Source organism: Prosopis cineraria, unplaced genomic scaffold, assembly GCF_029017545.1.
Source record: "Prosopis cineraria cultivar Desert tree isolate PC_DT_omini unplaced genomic scaffold, ASM2901754v1 PC414, whole genome shotgun sequence".
In the NCBI taxonomy this organism is placed as follows: Eukaryota; Viridiplantae; Streptophyta; class Magnoliopsida; order Fabales; family Fabaceae; genus Prosopis; species Prosopis cineraria.
The window spans coordinates 16,529-41,421 of NW_026555739.1; the positions used below are offsets into that span (position 1 = coordinate 16,529).

Consider the following 24,893-nt stretch of genomic DNA (forward strand, 5'->3'; position numbering starts at 1 on the left):
TAAAAAGCCCATTTTCATCTAACACACCCACAGTCGCAAATCAAGGAGAGTTAAGTGGACTCAAAAAGACTAGTATCTTATAATCTGATAAATTAAAATTTAAATCTTTGTAGGCAGATGTACTGACATTTAGTATCTGACATCTTGAATAAGACCAGTTCTGATAAAGAGATACCCGTGTGTAAAATAAGAAGAAAACTTGTATATTTGATTTAAATTATTAACTTTAAATAATGAATAAAAAAATTTGAATTATTTTGATTTCGAATTAAAAAAAAACTGAATGAAACTTTTTATTTCCTGAATTACCAAAAAAAGTGTGTTAAAAAGAATATGAAGTTACAATTGGCCTGCTGATATTATGCAAATACTAAGTAATACTTCCTCAAAAAATATAAGAGATTTTTAATCAAATATCTCTATTAATAAAATAGTTATTTATTTTTAAATTAATATCATATTTTTATATTTGCCTTTTATTTAATAGGTTATTTTATTTTTAAATAAATATAAAATAATTTATTTATTATAAATACTTTAAAAAATATAGTAATTATACTTTAAAACATTAAAAATCTCTCAACATTTTTTTTTAAATAGAGCGAGTATTACTTGCTAACTGCTCATTTTATATTTTACTTTGGTTCACGGTTTGATTGAATTTTTTTTTTTAAGCACTTGATTTGTTTGACTTATTTGAAGGGAAGATTCCACTAAAAACCCCTGGATCAAAGATAATAATAAAAAGAACAACTAAATTTTTTAAAATTCACTATAAATCTAGGACATTAATTTAAATTAAAATTCTGTGAAAAATGACAAGATTCTCCCCATTGAAAGAAAAAAGAAATTTGCTCAATAAAATTTCAGAAATTTAAAGATTATTTTTATTATTATATCTGGTCCAGCAGTAAAATTTTCCCTTCTTTGAACCCATTTTGGTTCTTTTTTACTTGAAAGCCGAAAGCCTGAAATTGGAGTTGGAGAAAAGAGTGGAGCGAAGCCGATTTCCATTCAATGGGTTTAGCGCGCTTACCATTCTTGGCGCCAAAATTTGACGACTTATAATTTCCTCTTATTCGTCGTCAGGCGCTCTCTGTTTCTTTATTGCTCATCGAAAAGATGAATCGCCAGAGGTCTTTACTCTCATTCTTCCAAAAATCTTCGTCGACCAACTCAGATTCCGGCTTGGGCGGCAACCGTGGAGCTCCCAGTTTGCCGATTAAAGGAGACAAGCACAGTGTTCCGTCTGCTTTCACTCAACCGGCGTCGCTTCTCGCAAATGATTCATCCGCTGAAGTCAGGGGAACTGACACGCCGCCAGAGAAGGTGCCACGTCAGATTTTGCCGTCCACTTTCTCTTCAAATGATAAAAGCAATGGCGCTACTCCGTTTTCGAGAATCATGCATAAATTTGTAAGAGACGAAGATGGTGGCAAAGTTACTCGGAGGTATTTTTAATTTGTTTTTACCTTAGATAGTTTTTTCTCCGGTGAAAGAAAAACTGAGAGTACTAAATGCAATTTGAACGTCATTTATCGTCCCTATTTTTTTAGCACACATACTATCTCCGGGGAAGCTGAAATGTGTGCAATTTTGAAAGCTTTATTAAAGCCAAATTGCGTTCATGTTTTATTCATCTAATAGAAATGGTAATCCTGAGATTGAAAAGATTTATTCTATAACTTTCATGTAATTGAAATCCAAAAGGAGACATCAATATACTATCCTTCTTCAAGGATGATATTATGGAAATGACGCTTTCTCTAGTCATTCAAAATTTATAAGAAGTCCGTGCTGACGATTTGCGGGCGCTTCAATAAATTGATGTCACAACGTAGATTAACTTGAAGCACAGTAACGGATTTTCATACTCACACACAATTTATATTTTTGTTAACCACGTTAAATACACTATACACATTTTCACATGCGTTGCATAGAATCTCAGAAATAAACTACATTGATTATGACTTGTAAATGGTGTCACTTATTTTATATGTATGTATGTATGTATGTATGTATGTATGTATGTATATTCATATTGATGATTGTAATACTTTTGCTTCACATCACTTTTGTTTCTTGTAAAACAATGCCATGAGAAAATTTTTGCAGGAGCCTGTCATCCATTGACATATTGACTAAAACATCGCCAGCATCCGGAAGATGTGTGAATGCAAACCTTAAAGAACAGTCCAAACAAGAAGGAGCTTTCCAACCTATCATAAAAGATGATGTTGCAATTTCCAATAAGGCTGATCAGGAAGACATCATTCCTGTTGAACACAATGAGGATATTCCTAGACCTGAAACCCCAGGGATGCAGCCTCTTGCCTCTCGTGCAAAGCGATGTCGAGATGATGGTTCCAAGTTTAGTTCCTTGCTAGATTCTAGCAAAAGAGTCAAATTTTTGGAGGATTTAACATCCCTGAAAAGGACAAAAAAGGAAGTAGACATGGTTAGCAAGTTTGAGTGGCTGGATCCTTGTCGTATTAGAGATGCTAATGGAAGGAAGCCTGATGATCCTCTGTATGACAGGACAACCCTTTATATACCTCCAGAAGTTTTGAAAAAAATGTCAGCATCTCAGAAACAGTATTGGAGTGTCAAATGTAAATACATGGATGTTGTGCTATTCTTCAAAGTGGTTAGTCAATTCAGTTCTTTGAATATCAGCATATAAAAGCCTATTCTACCAAGTTTATTTATTTATATACTTTTGTTTTGATACTAAATTCATTATTTGAAATTTTATTGCACCACAAATTATGGTCACTTCAGGGGAAATTTTATGAGCTTTATGAAATGGATGCTGAAATTGGCCATAAGGAGCTTGACTGGAAAATGACATTAAGTGGTGTAGGAAAATGTCGGCAGGTGGTTCTAATTCAATGATTGCTTCTTCTTTTTTCCTTGACCCTTTTTTGGTTATTCGTCCATCTGGAAAAGCAAGTGATTTGTTATTTTTTCTTCAGGTTGGTATCCCTGAAAGTGGGATTGATGACGCTGTTCAGAAATTGGTAGCTCGTGGGTAAGGATGGAGTTGGAATTTTATTAGCCAGATCATTGTTTATTTCTGCTATTTAATGCCATTGGGATGATATAAATTTGTATTATATACAAATACAATTAATTAATGTGGTGTCTGAGGATGTTTAACAATGACTCATGAGATCACACCATGTCTACCACTTGTTAAAATTAATTAATGTGGCTGTCTGAGGATGTTTAACAATGACTCATGAGATCACACCATGTCTACCACTTGTTATCTTTCCTAACTCAAGATAAAGAGTACAAAAATCTAATCTTATTATAGATGTCAATTCCATAGTGCTTATTGTTGTAGAATCATGTGTTTTTTTTCTTTCCTCATTGTTAAGATACAAGGTTGGAAGAGTGGAGCAATTGGAGACATCTCAAGAAGCAAAGGCCAAAGGCGTTAACTCTGTGAGTTTTACTTTGCTTGTAATCATATTGTTTTGAATAAATTCATGCAAATTTTTTTGTGAACTAGTTGCGTGTGATAATTTTGCTTCAATAAAATGCTTCATTTGTATTTTTACTGTAAAATTATGATTTGGAGATTATGTCTTAGGATGGAGAAGGGTGCATATAAAATAATAGTATGTTAATATTTTTTTTTCCTATTCAGAGGTTAGTTTGTTAATTCCTTGACAGTCTAACCTAAATAACCTGTAATCTCCAGCACCCCTGGACGTGATGATTGATACTTTGATGTTCTCTTAGTCTCCTACTTTTCTTTCATTTATCTTTCCACTATCATTATCTCAGGTCTGTGTTTATTCACCTTAAATTATATAGTTCTCATGTGAGTTTATTCAAATACAAAAAGTTGCAGTTGAACTTGCTGTTATCATTTGAAAGTTGTTTTTATCCCAGTTATGTAAACTCCTGGAGTTGACATCTGATCTGACTTTATGTTATAATGCATCCTTGATGCTGTTGGATTCATCGAGTTTTCTTATGTGACTGCTTGGACTTGGATTTCCTTTTGCACGGTATGATTCACTGTCTTGTTGCAGATTATTCCAAGAAAATTAGTTCAGGTTGTCACTCCATCAACCTTGGTGGATAACAATATTGGTCCTGATGCTGTTCATCTTCTTGCAATAAAAGAGGTTCACACTGCTGCTGGTTTCTCTTTTTTACATAGTTGCCAGATTACATGTAGTAGCAATGCAATAGTAATTTTACTTTTACCTTTTTATTTATCTTGTGTGTTTGATGAACATTTTTCAACTTCAATTCAGTATATTTCTCCTAAATAATCGTTTTTTACATTCTGGCATATGTGGAAATTTGGTAAAAAGATTTATTCAGCTTTTGTTTATATCTTCAGAATTGAAGCTTGGCTTGAAATATTGCAGCCATCAAAGATTTTTGTTAACCCATAGTAATAGATGCTTTCAGATTGACGTTAGAAAGGACTCCTGACATTTAAAAAATGTTCAACATTCAAGAAAAGCAATGATGGAGACTAAGGTAGTATGGGGTGCGTAAGTCACATGGCTTGAGATACTCCATGGAAATTTTAAGTAGGTAGTTCAACCTCAATAGCTAGCTTTTGGGGGAGATTTCTTCATCCCATTTGAGCACCCATCAACTAGTAAGGTGTCATAGAGTGTGGATACCGCAAGTTTGCTCTCAGTGTGGGGCCAATTCATGGACACTAAGGTAAAAGTAGTATGGGATATGTCGCGCCCAATTCAGAATTTCCCGAGGAGGAAAATTGAATAAAAATAAATTTATTTGGAGTCATCACCAAAATTTTATAGATAATTTTGAAAACATTTTTGACATGTGATCTATGCATAGAGAAAAAGGTAAGAGAGTCGATTGTGTGGGAGGAAGGCGTTACAACACCCATTCATGTGAATGGTTACCTTAAGTTAACTATATAAATTTAAATATCCTTAAAAATATCTTAATTATCCTTAATAAAAAAATAAGATAAAAAAAGTTAGAAAATTAAAAGGGAAAAATTTTATTTATAAGTTAGACTTGATCTAGGATGAAACCCTAGAGCTTACGTACCCTTTTGAGGGATCAAAGCCCACGTAGTTCTGGGTCATGTCTCTTGGTTGGAAATTTTTTAAGAAAAATATTAATTATTAATTTTTTATAAAATAGCTTTAATGTTGGTTTGTAATTTTTATTTATGAAAATATCTTATTTCTTTATTTGTAACAAAATTCTGAGAGATAATCTTGGAAAAAATATTATAATAAGATTTTATGAAAGCTTCTTACTGTACATTCACCTTTGAAAAATTATTTTATTTTATGTGTTTTTAAGAAAATATTTTATTTTTAAATGAGGATAAAATATTTTAAAATATGATTATAAATTTGCGAGGAATCAGAAAGTCTCAAGCAACTGATGATTTTAAAACTATGCACATGCGATAATTTATCGGTATGTATAGGATAATAAATTAATTAATTTATAAAATTGCAAGAACTCTAAAAGTCTAAAGCAATCAAAAAAATATGAAACAATTCTAATGATGCACTGTGATAATTTATCGCCACTCATGATAAATTAATTAACTTCAGAAAGAGAAGAGAACTTTAAAGATTAAGGCTCATATGTGAAGATTCAAGATGAAGAAGAATAAAGCAATAGCTCCAAGAAATCATCTCACGCACACCATATTCGATCACACGAATACAAAAATTTGTAATTCAATTACAGGAGAGATCACGTACAGAGCTCTAAAGGTTCTAGACTCAAACTTTATGATTCAACCTTATGAAATACTTGATTAATGTAAAAGCATGCATGCCCAAAGTTTAAGAGAAGGTGAACTTACCTCTATAAATCTCAATCCACTTAAATCTCTATCGTCCTTTCTCCCATAGTTTCCTTAAGTCTCTAACTATCCCATGCTCTACCTTTGCTTTCCTTTATATAGACCCTACACTTAGGGTTTCTCTAGTATCTCAATCCTATCGTGATCAATATTAGTATTTTATATATTTTTATATTATTATTATTATTATTTAGATATTAGATATTAATTGTTATCTTTCCTATTATTATATTTTGATTATTATATTATTTTAAATCTTCAAATCTTAATATTAGATATTAGGTTATCTTGAAATCTTCAAATAAGATTAGATTATATTATCTTGAAATCTTCAAATTATAATATCATATTATATTATATTCTGATTATTTCAATTATTATATTGTGATCTAGCTTGAATATATATTTTTTTATTATCGTTGTACCCAACTTTTTTTTTTTATATTTTCTCGTAAAATTTTTTTTTTATTCTTATTATTTTCGTTTTTTTATTTTACTATAGATATTATCTTATTTACTTATTAGGACCTTGACAAAATATGGTGTTCACAGGATACCTAATTCCCACATTGAGTTGTATGGGATATTTTGAGGTATTTATATGGGTTGATTCTCCATCTTAATCGACAGCTTTTAGGGGAGGGTTTCCATCCGACTTGGCTACTCATCAAGTGGCAATTTGATAACTTCCTTTTTCCTTTTTGCCCCCCATAGTCTATATAAATTGGGCTTCTGCTTTGTTCTCAATTATTCCCTATTTCTAAATTATTTGTCCCCTCCTGGAAAATTATCTTGTGAATCTTGCAAGATGCTGACATTTTGTTGCACTGAAATTTTTTGCAGGGGAGTGACCTGAATAATGGTTCAGTTCAGTATGGCTTCGCTTTTGTTGACTGTGCCGCACTTAGGTTTTGGGTTGGTTCCATTGATGATGATGCATCATGTTCTGCTTTAGGGGCTTTATTGTTGCAAGTATGTTCTTCCTGTACTTATTCTTGCTACTTAGTTTGAGTGAACAGTTTTAATTTTGTATAATTGGCTAATTTGTTTCTGAGAGTTTGATTTTAGGTGTCACCTAAGGAAGTTATATATGAAAGCAGAGGTGAACAGTTTTATCTCCTTTTTCACTAGGCTTGAACTAACCTTGTCTCTAAAATTGACAAACCTGTGATTTAGTGCTGAAACATTATTTGCTGCAGGGTTGTCCAAAGAAGCTCAGAAAGCATTTAAAAAATACTCATTAAATGGTAAGAATGACAAGATATGAAAAGCATTGTTGGCTATACAGACACGGAATTTCTAAATGGGGTTTTTTCAGTTCTTTGCATTCCCTGGAAGTTGTATGTGATATATAATGCAACTTTGATGGGAAAAATGGTCTTCATTGCTTGATATATCTTATAACAAATGTGTCTTGCGTTTGTTAATGTGAATACATCATTCCTAGCTGCAATGAACTGTGCTTTAACTTTTGAGTTGACCAATTGTTCTAATTTATCCACCCGTGAACTCAGGTTCAGAGAGGTGCACTTTTTGTGCAACTTACAAAGTCAACATTTGTATTAAATTTTCCGGATTCTATTACGACTTATCAGAATTTTGAGTAATTATTGGTATCCAATGCTCTGAGTAAATAATTGAGAATCCAATTCGTGACACCTCACCTTTTAAATTAAAATAAAAGTTTCAACAGAATTGTTTTTAGTCCATGCTTTAAGTTCAAAGGGCTTTAGCGTGAGGATTGCATTAGGGATACTAATACGATTCACTCTTAGGCCTCCTAATATTAAAGCTTTTGAGATGCAAACAGGCTTTGAGTGCAAAATGTTTGTCACAATACTAAGTTAAGATTGTAAATTTTAAAAAAAAGTCAATGCATTTTTTAACAGGTTTTGTTTCTCTTGTAGGTTCCACGACACTACAATTGACTCCAGTGCAGTCGCTCACTGACTTAATATCCCCTGAGGTTACTGATTTAGTTCGCTTGAATGGATACTTTAAGAGGTCATCTGATTCACTAGATCATGCACTGAGCAAAGTGAATCATCCTGAAACCACCATGTGTGCTCTTGGCGGATTGATTAATCATCTCACTAGATTGATGGTATGCTTGATATTATGCCCATTTAGAGAAATGTTACTAATGGAACTCACAAGCTTGAATATAATGATGAATCGGTTCGACCTTTCTTTCAGTTGGAAGATGTCCTGCAGAATGGGGATATATATCCATACCAAGTTTATAGGGGCTGCCTCAAAATGGACGGACAGACATTGATTAACCTTGAGATTTTCAGTAATAATGCTGATGGTGGTCAGTCAGGCAAGTCCTAGCATTTCTCTCTCTCTGTTTTTTTTTTTTTTTAAAAACAAGGATCAGGATATTCTACTTATTTTTGTGAGCAACTCGTGCAATCCTAAAGTTTATCTGCTTCATCTTCAGGCACATTATACAAATATCTTGATAGTTGTGTAACCTCATCTGGAAAGCGGGTTCTAAGGAGTTGGATCTGCCATCCTCTAAAAGATGTTGATGGGATAAACAACCGGCTAGACGTGGTTGATGGTCTAGTGTCGTGCCCCGAGATTGTGTCACTCATTGCTCAACATCTTCACAAGCTACCAGATTTGGAACGATTGCTTGGCCGGATCAAGATTACCCTTCAGTCATCAGGTCCTCTCCTACTGCCAATGTTTCGCCAGAAAGTATTGAAGCGGAGGGTCAGTTCTGCTGCTGTTTTTTGTTTGTGAAATATTTCTTACTCTGAAGTCTGAAGTTCTCTTCATTGCTCGGATGTTTGGCTATAGCTCTTTCCCCTTTCGTCTGTGCTCTATTAAGAACAGATTTGTCGCTCCTTGGTCCCTTTCTTCTATGGTCTCATTTCTTTATGACATATGTCTCTTTCTGTTTCTCTGTGACGTTTTAAAGTAAACCCATTGATGTGTTGGAAAGGTTTTATTATAATTTTGGCTACCTTGATTTTCAGTCCATTACGTGTGATCAGTTGAATGTCTGTTTTAGAAGTGGGTCTTTCTTATTTTTGTGAAAATGCTAGGGGCACCATTGTAAATTCCTTTATGCCTTGAGCCTATAAATGGGCTCTCCTCACTTGTAAATGCATCCTATTCACATTGAAGATGAACAAACTTTCTTCTGTTTTTTCCCCCATATTTTTCCGATCTATTCGTAGTCTGTAATCTATGTCTATTATTGAGTGCACTTTAATGAATTTTAAGTGTTACAGGTGAAGGTGTTTGGGTCACTTGTGAAAGGCCTTCGAACTGGGTTGAATTTATTACTGCTTCTACAGAACGAGGGACCTCTAATGTCATCCTTTACTAAAGTTTTTAAAGTTCCAGTTCTGACTGGTAGCTGTGGGCTTGATCAATTTCTTAGTCAGTTTGAAGCTGCTATAGAAAGTGACTTTCCCGATTACCAGGTATTTTTCTTCCTTATTCAGTATCAATTGCCATGGACAGGAGCTTTCTCCACATACATGTTCTTCGTACATTTTGATTTAATCAATGATTTGAACTGTTAAGTTTCTTCTGTACGGAGTTGGCAACTGTCAAACTGATCCAGTGGATGTAGCACAATGGATATTTTAATTAGCGCTATATTCTGCAGTCATTCATGTTCTTTAAGGCAATTTATATACAGTGCAGAATGTTTTTATAACATAAACGTCTGATTTTTGTATTTGGTGACAGAATCATGAGGTAACAGATGCGGATGCTGAAACACTTGCTACACTCATAGAAGTGTTCATGGAGAAAGTTGCCGAATGGTTTGAAGTTGTTCATGCCGTCAATTGCATAGATGTCCTTAGATCTTTTGCAGTCACTTCCAGCATGTCATGTGGAACCATGTGTCGGCCAGTCATAGCGTCTTCATCAAAAAGCACAAGTCAAGATTTTGTGGGACCTGTGCTTAAAATGAAGGGGCTATGGCATCCATTTGCCCTTGGAGAGCTTGGAAATTTGCCTGTCCCCAATGACATAAATCTTGGTGAGAACACAGATGTCCGTCATCCTCATACGTTGCTGCTGACTGGACCAAACATGGGTGGAAAATCAACACTTCTGCGTGCCACCTGTCTAGCAGTTATTATGGCCCAGGTTCCCTTTCATTTTATCCTTTTAATTATATTAAGCATGCTGGATGACCACTTGGATTTATAGAGATTATGCTACGCTCATTTTTGTTGCATACGAAGTACAGAAATTTAAGATACTTTTCCCCTGATGGAAGTTAAAAATATTCCACAAAATTGTAAACAATAGGTCAAGGGAACAATATGTTACATTTCCTTCATTTATCATCTCGTACTGTCAGACATATTATGATGTCCAGTTAGTTTTCTTTTTATGATAGATTTGTCTCTGATGTCTCTGCAGCTGGGCTGTTACGTGCCATGTGAAAACTGTGATCTCTCAGTTGTGGATATCATCTTCACAAGGCTTGGAGCCACTGATAGAATCATGACCGGCGAGAGTATGTAGTCTTAAGCATAAAAGCGTGCTTTTTTCAATAAAGTGACCATTTCTATCATGCAATTGCGTTATCAATTGCTTTTTTTTTTCCCCATTAATTGATCTTTTTATCAAAAAAAAAAAAAAAACCGGTGTGAAAATTTGCCCTACTTGCTCTAGGCCATGATATTTCTAACACAACATTGGCATTTGCTTTGGGAATGGAACATCCAGCAATAATTAACTGGTAGCCTGAACGTGTCATTTCGAGGGGAATATCCTTATGGGCTTGCTAGTTGGGATAGGACTTGCTATTGCCGAATATATAACGTTGAAAATCTGTGAATATAACTTAAATGGCTGACATTTAAATTTAAAAAAAAAAACCTCTTCTTTCTCGAGCATAATCTAAAATATAAGTAGACTAGGGAGATTTTTCTAATTATATTGAAATTGCGTGGTATCTTTTGTCTGTGTTGATATATATATACGTAGATCTCTTAAGAAAACAAGCTGCATTACACTTTTTTTTTTTTTTTAAGTTGCATTACACTTTAGTTCAATTTAAATTTGAACTAAAATATGTTTCATTATGAATACATTGTTAAAAAAAAAAAAACTAGAATGCGTTCTTGCATATTTTTATGATGGTATTTGGTTAAAAAAGTTATGATTGGACTAAAGTGTATGTCTAGAAAATAAAAGAGATGCCTATAGAATTTTAACGAAGTTTAAAATTATCTATGTATCTAGCTAAGTGAAAATGTATATTAGAGGGTGAAACTAAACTTTTTATGGTCAAGTGCCTATAGAATTTTAACGAAGTTTAAAATTATCTATGTATCTAGCTCATTGAAAATGTATATTAGAAGGTGAGACTAAACTTTTTATGGTCGAGTTGTGACATGCCTTGAACATCAAAGGGCAGACGATATGATTGCATGGAAATTGGCATACATATAGATGACGCATGCAGAGGATATTGCCTTCCTAAACACATCAAAGAACAGTAGGCTCGATTTCTAAATGAATCAAACCGTTCATGACTTGGGAATTTTTGAAATCTGATATTTAGAAGCTGACATGTGCGAAGCTACTGTTTGTCTCAAGGCTTGAAGGATTGCTAATAAAAAGGTTCACTTTTGTTTGCAGGCACCTTCTTCATTGAGTGCACAGAAACTGCACAAGTTCTTCAGAATGCGACTCAAGATTCTCTGGTCATTCTTGACGAATTGGGCCGGGGAACTAGCACTTTTGATGGCTATGCAATAGCATACTCAGTAAGTTGCTGCTTTTAACTACCTGAATTTTCTTGAAGTGTTGCTGTTCTATGTTTACTTGTTAAATTTCAGGCTTAGTTAAAATATTTTATTGTTCTCGTCGATTCTTTAACACATGACTGAATAGTGTGAATCACTATCCTGGTTCAGGTTTTCCGCCATCTGATCGAAAAGGTCAACTGTCGCTTACTATTTGCCACACACTACCATTCGCTCACAAAAGAGTTTGCCTCTCATCCACATGTTATGCTGCAACACATGGCCTGTGCTTTTGAGTCAGAATCTGATGGCCATTCCAAACGTCGAAAGGAGCTAGTCTTCCTGTATCGACTTTTCGCCGGAGCGTGTCCAGAGAGCTACGGATTGCAGGTGGCTCTCATGGCTGGGATCCCTGAAAAGATAGTGAATGATGCTTCAAAGGCTAGCCAACGGATGAAGAAATCAATTGGAAGAAGTTTTTGGTCAAGCGAACAGAGATCAGAGTTCTCTACTCTTCATGAAGAGTGGTTGAAGACCCTAGTGTCCATCTCGAGAATAGAAGATTGTCTGACCTTCGATGAAGATGCTTTCGATTCGTTGTTTTGTATGTGGTGTGAGCTGAAGACTTCGCTTAAATCAGGAAACTAGGAACAAGGAGCAGATTAGGCAGAGTAAAAAGTCTATAGGATTGCATGTATATTATGGTGTTTTAACTTTAGTGATTGGCAGATTTCAAGTAAAGGCTGCTGCTTCCCACATGCGAGATGGCTCGAAATGTTTCCTGTGTGAAATCATCGATAAAGCATTCTTCATATCTATGCCCTTGTGTTACACATTGATACGTGATACTTACAATTTTCCCACTCATCGATCCTAAACAGCCTTGAAACGGCCAGTAACAGAATTTGTCATGTCAGACATGACTATTAGTGCTAGCAATTGGCTTTGGCATTAATTGGTGGTGGCAATTGGAGTCAAAGCTATGGTTAGCATTTGGTATTGTGCTATTTTTTTAGCCAACCTGATGTGTTATTTTGATATCTTAATAACTTAAAAAATATTATTAATATATTAAAAACCTCATTACAGTGTGTAAAAAATAACGATCTTTGTGTTGTTAAAAATGGCCATAAATTCTTGACATTTTATATTTGTCCTGCTCAAAGTGGCCAGCATGGGTGAATTCTTAGTTCTTACCATAAATTCTTAGAAGCATGTCGGGTCTAACATCACTTAGCGAGTACTGCCAAAGCAGTTAAGGACCCAATTTGTAATTTTGTAATCACCAACTTTCGGGTAACATCAGTGGTTAAAGAAAACTGTACAAAAATATATGCTCGTTACCATTGTCCCTATTATAAAAAAATTTCTAATTACTTCACCAAAATCAATAAAAAATATTAAGTTATTAATTTCATCTGAAAATAAAATAAGCTTTCCATTTTACCCCTATATAAATGAAAATTTTTAAAATTTACATTATATTTTTTATAATTAATGAGTTTAAATAAAAGTAATATTAACAAAAATATTTAATATCCTATTAAGTGCCTTATATTAAGGATAATTTTTTAAAAAATACCCCATAATAGAAATAAGAGAGTATCTTACATTTCAAAATGGTAACATCTTAGCATTGGATAAACGTATAGCTTGTTTTCGATGTTATGGAGATGAAAGAAACGGGAAGGAAAAGACCAAAATTGCTTGAAGGAATCATCTGTCCTTCCAATTCCATAAAGATTAAAAGGAAAAAAAAAAAAAAAAAGGAGCCCTCTAGAAATTAACCCCAAATCAAACACACAGGACTATCTGAGAACGCATCATGCATAATTGAACCGTCACAGTGATTATGTATTTAAAGAAGCGAACACCAACACTAATTGGTTAACTCACCAAACTAATCAAGACAACTTTGACATTCTTTTTAATAAATTGACCAAACCTAGGTCATATTTGCTTATTAACATGAAATAAAATGAAATAGATTGAAAAAATAAAAGTAAAAATAAAATAATCAAAGGAGATAACTAAGTAAATTTATAAGGAGAAGGAGCAATTTAATTCATGAGGTTGAAAATCACGATTCTTGAGATATTTACAAGGTGTGATGATTTCTATATTTATAATACATATTAATGAGTTTTATCATGTTTATCATGGGGAGAAAGATGATTTAATTCATTTTTGTCTTAATTTTTTCCATTCCATTCCATTCTCCCCCCCCCGGCGGGGGGGGGGGGGATGAAAATTCAGGTGCGATGCATGTAAATTTTGCAAGTTATAAGCATCAAGCTACCAATTTCTTGACGACATAATAAGGACCAAGCATCTGGCTGAAATGGGCAACAGTGATCGCAACATATGACAAAAAAATGAGAGGTACCCCGTCCCCCGTTCATAACACTACAAAACTATTAAACCGTGGAAACAGTTTCCTAATTGTAGGAATAAATACAGATGGTTAAAACCTTGAACTTGTACGTCACACACTCACTTGAAGGCGATCTTTTCATCCAATAATGTTGCACCAAACATGTACGACCTTTGCTAAGATTCCAACACCTAAAACAAAGTAAAATGAAGCAAATACATGTAAAATGTAAATCAATGTCACTTTAATCCAATGTAATATTGAACAGTCAAATATCTTGCACCATTTACAATTAGAAATCATGCATGTATGTAATGAAAAGGCTCACCCTTTAATCCAAACAAGGATCTTACAATGTTAACGAACAGTAAATAAAAGATGCAGCAGCTTGAAATAAGACACAGATGTCTACGTTTGAGACATTATTAAAACAACCACCTCTTTACGTAATGCGTCGGGCAGGTGAAGGTAGTCTAAAATGAAAAACTCTCCTAAGAACAAGCTCGACAAAATTATTCCACATTTTAAAACCAAATTACCAAGGTATGGAAAGTTACTTCCTTTGCAGCGGTCTCACATACTAAGCAAGGTTAAGAAAAATACACACTCCGAATGCCATTTCTTTTACAGGATTATCTTACATATCCCAATCAATGCAAGAAGAAAGCATTATTCATCTTACAAAGTTTGGAACTTCCCCTTTCTAATTAATCTTAAATCTGTTTCTGTCAACAACACCAGTCTCGTTCTGCGACTCGCTTGCCACTACCACTCCATATTATGAATATATAACCATTTCATCATTCTAGCTATTCATTCAAGTAAATTTCCCGTGTTGAAAACAACTTATTTATTAAATAAGGAACTAAACGTGTCAAATAATGCTAACTCATTTCTAACAAAAGCTTTACGACAATCCACTGAAAGCAGCAAGTGAAATTAACTAAAAGCCATTTACACCAACAATAAGGATAGCATTAACAAGACAGAGGAAGACTTAGTACACAGTTTTAACAGAAATAACATCTTAGAAGTCATCTTCATAACATGAGAGTACTGTATTTAAGTGAATGCCTTGTGTGCCATGAGTGAAATATATACTGAAACATTAAACATGTAATAAAAAAGGCGTACCAAAAGGTAACACAATCAATGTCTTGGTGTTAAAGTACTTGAAGTGAAAGAAGGAACAAATAGATTCAATAATCCTTTTCATTCAGCAATTTTCCAGCCCTCGTAAGTAACACAATTACCCTAGACAGCATAACGAATCACAAGCAACAAGACAAAGGATGCAAAAGTATCCACGTTCAACAAGCAATTCAAAATTCAAGCAAGATAACTTAACAGCAACCACCTACATCATTCACTAACATTCTCTGTAGATGTGTCCGAATCCTCCTCATCTCCTTCTTGCAAGCTGGCAATTTCAGCCTGAGCTCTTTCCAAAATCTGCTTCTTCTGTAGCTCTAACTCCCTATTAAAATCCAATCTCATCTTCTCTAACTCCATCATCTGCCGCCTCTTTCGATTCTCAATTTTCTCATATATTTTACCAAACTTCTGAATAGAATCCGCCAACTCCCTAAAGGAAGACTCTTCCCCATCATCATTATCTACAATCCTAGTCCTCCTCGGCGGAAGCCCATCCGAATCATCTTCAGACGTCTCTGACTCCCCAGGGCTATCCCTCATCTCATCCAACCCATTCGATCGATCTAAATAAACCCTTGTATTCATGAACACATACTCCCCTGAATCCATTCCACAGGAAAGTCCATATTCTTGCCTCGCTGATGAAGCCATTAACATATCCATCTTCTTAAAATAAGCCCATTTACTAGAATTCAACCCCATTTCATCCACTTTCGCTTTCTCTTTCTTGTACCTTCTTTTCAGTTTATCCAACATATTCCTACACTGTGCCACAGTCCTCTCCATCTTCAGCTCCTCCGAAAACTTCTCGGCCACATCCTGCCAATCCTCAGACCTTAAGCTCTTTCTCCCAAGTTGAAGAAATTTGTCCCCCCAAACCTCCAGCAGAACAAACGTCGCATGCTCCGTCCATTCATCTGTTGGGCTTCGATTCCCGTGTGAAAGCTTCCCATGAGGTACCGACTCATAGTTCGAAACAGACGGATTCCGCAATTTCCTTTTCTTCGGGTTTCTCTCAAACCCGTCATCGCTGTCAATATTCACACCATTTTCCCCATCACCATTATCGTCCTCCAGGTCATTCCCTACATCATATTCATCCATTTCTTCATCTTCACCGCCCTCGTCGTATCGACTGATCACTGGTCGATGATAAGGGGCAGCGCGAATCAAATGCTCTTGGCGATGAGAATAATTAGGACGGTTCGAAACGTAGGGCTTTCGAGGGTACGTTGCATCATCTTCCATAATATTGTCCATGTTTGGTAATATAGGAACAGCTAAGCGATTTAGCAGAATCGCAATTGAATATTTTCTGAAAATTGATGGAGTAAAACAAAGAATTTAAGAAGCTAAACACAAACTAACTCGCTAAGCAAGATTCAGCATTCAAAGAGGAAAAGAATTTTGGAGACGATGGAGGATGAATAGAACGCGAATTCGTTAGGGTTTTGGGTGTATACCGAACTAAAACGAGGCACACGAAGGAGAGATGAGGGTGAGGATAGACTAAATGGGCTGAAATGTTGTACAGTGAACCAAGGGGTCCATAAAGGTCTGGTAATGAAACTAGTCAAACATGGGCCTTCATGGACTCAAATATACATCAACTGGGCCCATATGCTTCTAATGTTGATGGGCTTAAAGAAAAATATGAATTTTGGCATGGTTAAACTCAAATTGTGCTATTCAAATTCAAATAATGATCACAAACTAAAAGGCTCCTGAGAGATGTGTTTATTTGCCATGGTTTTAAAAAACCGTTGAAAGGAATTCTAATAAAAGGGATTATGAATAACATCCAAATCATCAGCCTTCAATGCAAAACCCAATATCATCCACAATCTTCAAAATCTTGCTAAAATTCTCCTCCGTATAGTTGCTAAACGGGGAGAAATTATTGGGTTTTTATCCCCTTGTATGAATCTGAAACAAAGAGTTGAGTTCTATTTATTAAGCTGATTGGAATCTTATTTGGGGGTGATAATATGGAAATTATGGAACTGGAGGAATGAATTTATCTTCAAATCCAACTATCATAAACCCCAGGACCCGGTTTCTGTGATCAACAATACTTGGAGGCATTTTGTTATGGAATCTCCAGTGGCTTCCTTTGCCGAAGATCAATATGATTTTAAACATTGGTGCCCACCTCAAATATCATGACTTAATTTTAATGGGATGGAGCAGTTATTCAAGTGAATAATAAAGCTGCATTGGTGGTTTGTTGCTTGATAACAATGGAAGATGGATTGTTGGATTCTCTTCCTCTATTGGACCCTGTAACGTGGCGGAAGCTGAAGAATGGGGCTTACTGCAGAATGGGTTGCAAGAAGGTGATTTTTTAATCAGACTTGAAGACCTTAGCGGACAGTATACAGCCAGATGATCTGCGAGACATGAGATATAGCTCAACCTTGCTGGAAATTAAACCCATATTGACAGCTCAAAAATATTTCCAGAGAAGTTACATTCCAAGGAATACCAATCGCGTTGCCGATGCCACGACAAGGAATGGATTTAGTGAATCTGAAGTGTTTGATATAGCCCCTACTTTCCTTAGGGCCCTGATACAAAACGATGTTTTGGGATTCAATCCCTGCCATTTTTAATTTTGTTGTAATTTTAGGCTAGTTCCCTCTCTTTATACCTAAAAAAAATTTTTCTCAACTTGTATAGTGATTTAATTTATTAAAGATAAAAAAAAAAGTTAACACCTCCTTCATCTACCTCTTTCTAATTAGGAGGGAGTGGATTTTGAAAGGTTTTGCTACTTTTTTTTTTCTTTTTGTATTTTGTTTGTGATTCCTTTGTTGGTCCCTTGTACTTCTAAAGTAATATAATAGCTCACCTTTTCATTAAAAAATAATCTCACATTTAAAAATTAAAAGATAAAACATGAATAAATAAAGTTAAAGGTGTGATAAAAAAAATTACTTAAGATATTTTGATATAGTAGACTATCTTTAAATATATTTAATGTAAAGATTCTAACAAGGTGTCAGGGCCATTTGATAGGGGACAAAAAAATGACAAAAAAAAAAGAGGAAAGAAAAAACAGAATTAATGGATGAAAGATAAAAAAGAAGAAGAAGATTGAATAAATCTGAAGCCTTTGAGACTTAAAAAAATAGTACAAACTCATGTAAGAAGAAAATGAAGAAAAAAGTGTAAAGGGAATATTAGAGATAAAAAACTTTCACATCTAAAAATTAAAAAATAGATTACATCCTAAACTTTATATATTGATTATCTATCTTCTAATTTTTATATGTGTGACTTCTTTTATTTTTTATATTTTCTCTACTACTATCTTCTTCATTTTATTCTTGCTTAGACTTGTATTTTTAAAAAAAAAATAGAGAAAACATAACTTTGATTTTTTGAATTTTACTTGAGTTTTACTATAAGTCATTGTACTTTTTTTGGACTTTTAGGTTCTTATACTTTTATTTTTTGTTATTTTAGATCCCTTCATGAGTAGTATTATAGAGACTTAAAATACCAAAAACCAAAAGTGTAGGAAATTATAATACTAAAAAAAAGTATAAGGATCTATAGCAAAACTCGAGCAAAGTGAAGAATCTAAAATTATGTTTTCCTTAAAAAAAATATTAGAGATGAAAGAAGTCTCCTAAAAATTAAAAGTTTGATTATGAATATGTAAAACTCAGGATGTCTATGTTTAACCAAATGGCTTAAGTTATTTTGATGAAATAGACTATACTTGAGCATGTTTAGTATAAAGATTTTAATATAATCAACCTATCAATGAGATTCTTCTTGCCTCATTCCTTTAAGACTTCTATACCTTGTTATTATGAATCCTTTTGAACTCAAAAATCAAACCTTCAACAGTAATACAATCATCTCCCCAATTGCTTTTCACAAGTCTCAAAAGGTCAGGATGATTTTTCAACCAAACTATCTCAAATTTAAGGCAAAAACTATCCCTTTTTTATTTTTTTTATTCCTTAAATGTCTTTACATGTTTTTTTTTAAATACTACAAGGACAACTTCATTCACTAGAATGTAAACGATTACAAACAAAGAGAAACCTAATCAAGAAAGAAAAAACTCAAAAGGACACCATAGTAAACCAACAACACACCTATTGAGATGGTTCAGTGTACATAATAGAGTCACAAGGAACACAATAAGCCAGCTTAGCTAGATAGTCGACTTCCTTATTATCGTCTCTATAAACAAAATGAAAATTGACTGACCAATTCCCAAGTAAACAATCTTCTAGTAGCTTGAATAATATCATAGAAGGGGTGATAACTATGATTGTTCCATGTGATAGTCGGTATAGCATAAACACAATCACAAAAGATCTCCACAGTTCTAAACCCCTTCTTCCAACATAACTCCAACCCATGAAAAATATCAAAAATTTCAGCAATGCAAGCTGGAACATGGTCAAGCTTTTGAGTAAAACCTAAAACCCAATTACCATTTATATCTCTCAGAAGTCCTCCACACACACTACACCTATAGCAAGAACTAATCCACCCATCTCTAATCTAATGCTCTCATTTCTAGGATGATGAAAACCATCTTCTTACCTTAAGCCATGGCGGTTGTCAAATTTGGCATTAATCTTGGAGTTAGCAGCCACTTTGAAAAGGAAAGAAAAAGGGTCTTTCAGTGAGTCTCCTTCCTTTGTCTGGAAAAGAAACTTACACCTATCCTTCTAAATGTTCCAGCAAGTATATGCAAAGAGAATATTCCAAGAAACAACTCTAGTGAAATGATTTCGAGCATTATGTTTTAAATTCCATGAAATCCATACTCTTTTATCAAAACTAAAAAAAATTTCCATTACATCTAGATGAACATATGCAATCTACCATTTCCTGGCATATAGGCAATCTCGAAAGAGGTGTAAATGTCTTCTGTAAAGGAACATCCCAAAGGGCACTTTTCATCACCCGCAAGTCCTTGTTGCTGCCTTAACTTCATTGTATATACTTGATCATGCGCCATCAGCTAGAACATTGTTTTGATTTTCTCAGGTATTTTCCATCTCTAAATGTTGCGCCAAAAGGGATCTCTATGATCTTCCCTACTTGTAGAGAGAACATAATAACCAAAATTTACAGAATAATTACCATCATTAGAGTAAATCCACAAGTGTTTATCCTCTCCTCTCTCTTCAAAAGGGACTCTCAAGCTAGCAATGATATTTATGACATGATTCAATAACCAAAGCCTCATTTTGGGTGTATCCCATCTACCTGAAGGAAGAACATAATCCTTAACACATTCATGCATATTGTTGCACCTAAAAATGTGACGTGGATGGTGCGTGAGAGAGGAAGTTTCGGCTTTCGGAGCGAAAATCGATGAAACAAGAATTGCCATTAAAATTTTGAGGAAAATTTTAGGAAACTGTTTAAAGGAGATAAGGATGGTGTGCGAAATGAGAAACAAGTTTAGGAGTCAGTTGAGTGTGAAAAAGGTGTTAGGCACCCCACAACTGTAACACTTGCCTCGAGTGTTATCCAAAAATCACACAATTCAATAAACTAAGTGTGCTTAAGGAGTTAATCCTAAAATCAACTTAGGAAACAAACTATTTAAATCACTAAGTAGATACACGATTGCAAAATAAACATTTAAAATCTTTTTTTAAAAAATAATTTATAGGTTTTACCTATAGCGCACGGAAGCAAGTTAGGCAAAAGCGAGGTAAAAAGATGCTGTCATAACAGCAGAAAGCCCTCCCAGGCCAACTTTCGGGAGGCACCATTCTGTCATTCGGTCCCCGATCGAGTAATTTTAAAAGCTCATATGTCACATTCAAAGGGTACTATAAGTGTATCAAATTTTGAAAAGATCCAACGGTCAGATTAAAAATTGAACATGTTACAAGTTTGGTCATTTTTGCTATCATGATAGCACCTCCGGACTAACTTCCGGAGTGCACCATTTTATCATCCGACCTCTGATCAGAGTGATTCTAAAGCTCACATGTCACTTTTAAAGGGTACTATTAGAATACCAAATTTTGAAAAGATCCAACAGGTGGATTGAATTTCATGCATGTTGTAACATCATTATTGTTGCTGTTATGACAGCTCCTCCGGACCAAATTTTGGAGTGTATCGTTTCTCCGTCCGATGTTTGATCAACATGATTCCAAAGCCCACACGAAGTTATAAAATTTTTTACTTGTGATCCAAATTTTAGAGAAATCCAACAGTCGGATTAAGATTTGAACACCTGGATGCAAAACTACAATTTTTTGATAAAAACTATTTTTAAAATTATCTAAATCTCACCTTAATGGTCACAAACCTGTGGAAACACTTTAAACACATCAAATAGGATTAAAAATACTTGATAGAACATTTAAATGATAGAAAAACCCTTTATACTAAAATTTGACCACCCAGGTGCAATTTCTCAAAATGGACCCTAAACCCCCAAAATGCATAAATCACACAAGAGTGGTCAAAAACTATTCCAATATCATATATATATATATATATATGAATATATATGCTAAACATTTTCACTTAATTTAGATATCTATGTGGAGCCCACACACCCACTCTCTATCCAAGGTGTATGTTTGCCCATAGCACGCCATTTGCAATGCAACCACTTTGCATTTGCTTGTAGAATTACATATATATCAAAATAAATATTTGCTTGTAGTGAAAACTTTGTCTACTAAATAAATCCATCAAAACCACACACCACAGCCAAGTTTCCTAGCCACAAGTCTACAAGCAAATAAAAATTCATACATAAGCCATACAATCCACACATACTCACACACATATATATAATCACATCCTACTAGTACCCTAATTCTAAATACATTACAATAGATTTGCTCAAAAGAAAGGGGTTGTAGTTCTTTACAATTCACAAACAACCCCTAGCTCTGCTCCTTCCCCGCCCTCCACTGGTTCCTTCGCCTAAACCTGTAAATATTAAAAAGAAAGGGGTGAGATAACCATAGTCTCAGTAACAAAAAAATCTACATTAATTATTACAAAGTAAGCTATAATCAAATAAACGAATAATAAATTCAACATAGCATATAATTTAGCCATTTAAAATGTATGAATGCATGACATAAGCCGGTATGGCCTTTCATGACCTACAGAATGCCCCTTGGCACTCTTTAACTCGCAGGTAAACCTTATATCCACTTGTACCTCCACAAGCACAAAACATAATCTAAGACATGATATAATCTACCAAACCGCCTATGCCCCTTCGAAGTGAATCCTGAGCAATCAAAGCTAACTCCCTCCTAGAATTAGCCCGACTTACTCTCCATGTAAGGGTTACGTTGGCCTAAGCACTCAACTTCACACTTCATATGTCGGATTCCCTCCCCCATTGAGAGGTGTCGAATACTCAATACACTAACCACTTTAGTGCACTGAACCCACAATACATAAGGTAACACTGAGTACTGGCAGTGTGCCATAGAATATCAAAAGTTCACACCTTCTCATTGGTGAACTCCCACTGAGATCATGCCTTTTACTCATGTCTACTTTTTTTGAGTATTGACCACCTCAACACTCTAAGGTAGTATAATATTTATAAATCTCTCTTAAACGATTTCTTAGCCTATTTGAGATACCTTACTTAGTTACACTTCCTTAAGTGCAACTTCTATTCTTCATGATTACAATACATGCAAACAAATCTCGTTTCCATAAAAACATTATTGTTAAATAATTAGAGAACATATTTTGCACTATAATTAAAGTAGTACCCCATAACCTTGTATAAAGAACATTTAATCTTTTAAACATGTAATGCATGATAGCTAGTAATATTTATTTAAAAATAGCTGAAACAAAATAATAAGAAATATAAATAGGACTTGGCTTATTCCTTAACTTCTCAATAAGTTCTATCAACAATTCCCTACAACATATAAGTGATTCACATCACTTATCATGACAAATAGCATTAATGAAGACCATAACTCATACCACACAACTTGGGTTAATGAGCCATATTTTATCCCAATGGTCCACATATTAAACTAACTATTCACATAATACCACTTAACCATCAAAACCATTTATTAGCCATCACTAGGCTAATTTTCAATTCATATAATTTAATCAATTAAAACTTTCACTAAGTGTCACTAATTTTTACCATTAGCCCTTATAATGAAAGCCAAACCTTAATTTAAATCTTATTGGGCTCAAATAGCATGATTATAACTAAATCAATAGACTTAAACTATTGAGGAGCAAAACCCAACCTCTTGAGGTTTGACTTTTGCCCTAAAACTCCATTTTTCATCCAATTACCCGCTCAAAACATTAGGGTATCATGTTGAAACTAAAAACAACCTCCCAAGGACCCAAGAAAACTAAAGCTTACAAGCATAAAGCCTTTTGAATCAAAATCAAGAAATTCTCTCTTTCAAAAATTGAAGAAAATTAAGAGGAAGGGAAGAGGATTGAAGTAGGGAGTTTACCTATCATGTAACCAACCTTGCAATGGCCGCATTGCCTCCAAAATCCGAGCTCTAACTCCCTCTCTTCCTTCCTCTCTCACTCTCTTATCCATTCTCTTTCTAGTGCGCTCTTTGTTCTTTTCCTTATTTCATTTCTATGTTTCTATGTTCAGTTTTCCCTTTAAAATGCTGATCTAATACTTTAGAGAAAATTACAAGAAAGGGCCCAATATTTTTTTATTATAATACAAAAGTTTGAGTCAACCTTAGTAATTTTTTTCATAATTAAAAATCAAATAAAATCAAACTTTTGCTAAGAAAAATTTAAACTTTGGACTTCTATCAAATTATTTTTAATTTTAATTTAATTATAAATATTTTATTTTATTTTTAAAATAAATTTGAGTCTTAAAATTTTGGGATATTATAACAACACCCATTCATAAGAACGGTTATCTAAAGTTTGTTATGCTAAATTAATATGATTTTAAATTTATTTTAATTATTTCTTTCTTATTCATGCAGTTGATATAAAAATGATAATAGTTAAGTGAAAAATATTCATTTATTTATAAGAGTGGACTTGACTTAGAATCATACTTTGAGGCCTACGTATACTGTGGTGGGGATTAAAGTTCACGTAGTTCAAGATTAAAAGTTTATTGGTAAAAATATCTTTTTGAAGAGAAAGTAATTAGAAATAATTCACTATTTTACAAATAAAATAATTTTCTGAAATTTGATATGTGTGTTTTAAATTATAAAAAAAGTAATTTAATTTTAATTATTTTTCCAATTTTGAATGAAGAAAAGAAAAGAGTATTATTTTTTTTTTATGTTTTATGATTGAGAATTTAACCATTATACTTGCAGAGATTTATTGGGTTAAATGATAATGCAATTATTCTAAATATATGCAGAGATTTCAAAAGCTCACATGATAAAAGAGTTTAACAACTTAATTTATTTATATTTTTAAGTGTTAGTAATAATTTGTTTAAGCATGTATATATATATTTTTGAAAGAATCTTAATCGTTGTACCTGTAAAGTCTTATTGATTTATATGATAATATGATCATCCTAAATATCTGTGAAGATTCTAAAATCTCACACGATAAAAGAATTTTACAACTTAATTTATTTTACTTAAACTTTTAAGTATTAATAATATATTTTAAGTGTGTATATACATATTTACATTTTTTTAAAGACTCTTAATCATCATCCCTCTAAAGCCTTATTGACTTATACGAGAATATAATTATCCTAAATATTTACAAAGATTCAAAATTCTCACACAATAAAGGATTACATTTTTAATTTAATTGATTTAATATATAA

General features: G+C 33.7%; 2 protein-coding genes across 2 annotated transcripts; one reads left to right on the top strand and one right to left on the bottom strand.

The window, feature by feature from the left end:
* The first annotated feature begins 976 nt into the window (after nucleotides 1-976).
* Nucleotides 977-12,434, top strand: LOC129297003 (DNA mismatch repair protein MSH7-like). The gene is made up of 17 exons (XM_054935400.1): nucleotides 977-1,451; nucleotides 2,119-2,650; nucleotides 2,785-2,880; nucleotides 2,979-3,034; nucleotides 3,387-3,453; nucleotides 4,050-4,145; nucleotides 6,683-6,811; nucleotides 6,908-6,941; nucleotides 7,039-7,086; nucleotides 7,747-7,943; nucleotides 8,036-8,162; nucleotides 8,283-8,560; nucleotides 9,085-9,279; nucleotides 9,551-9,958; nucleotides 10,238-10,334; nucleotides 11,465-11,592; nucleotides 11,743-12,434. The coding sequence occupies exons 1-17, from the start codon at nucleotides 1,123-1,125 to the stop codon at nucleotides 12,217-12,219; spliced, it is 3,294 nt and encodes a 1,097-aa protein (XP_054791375.1). The 5' UTR covers nucleotides 977-1,122; the 3' UTR covers nucleotides 12,220-12,434.
* A 1,405-nt stretch (nucleotides 12,435-13,839) lies between these two features.
* LOC129297004 (trihelix transcription factor ENAP1-like) lies at nucleotides 13,840-16,582 on the bottom strand. Its single transcript, XM_054935401.1, has 2 exons — nucleotides 15,307-16,582; nucleotides 13,840-14,136 (listed from the first exon to the last, which is right to left on the bottom strand). The coding sequence occupies exon 1, from the start codon at nucleotides 16,358-16,360 to the stop codon at nucleotides 15,308-15,310; it is 1,053 nt and encodes a 350-aa protein (XP_054791376.1). The 5' UTR covers nucleotides 16,361-16,582; the 3' UTR covers nucleotides 13,840-14,136; nucleotide 15,307.
* Between the last annotated feature and the right edge of the window lie 8,311 nt (nucleotides 16,583-24,893).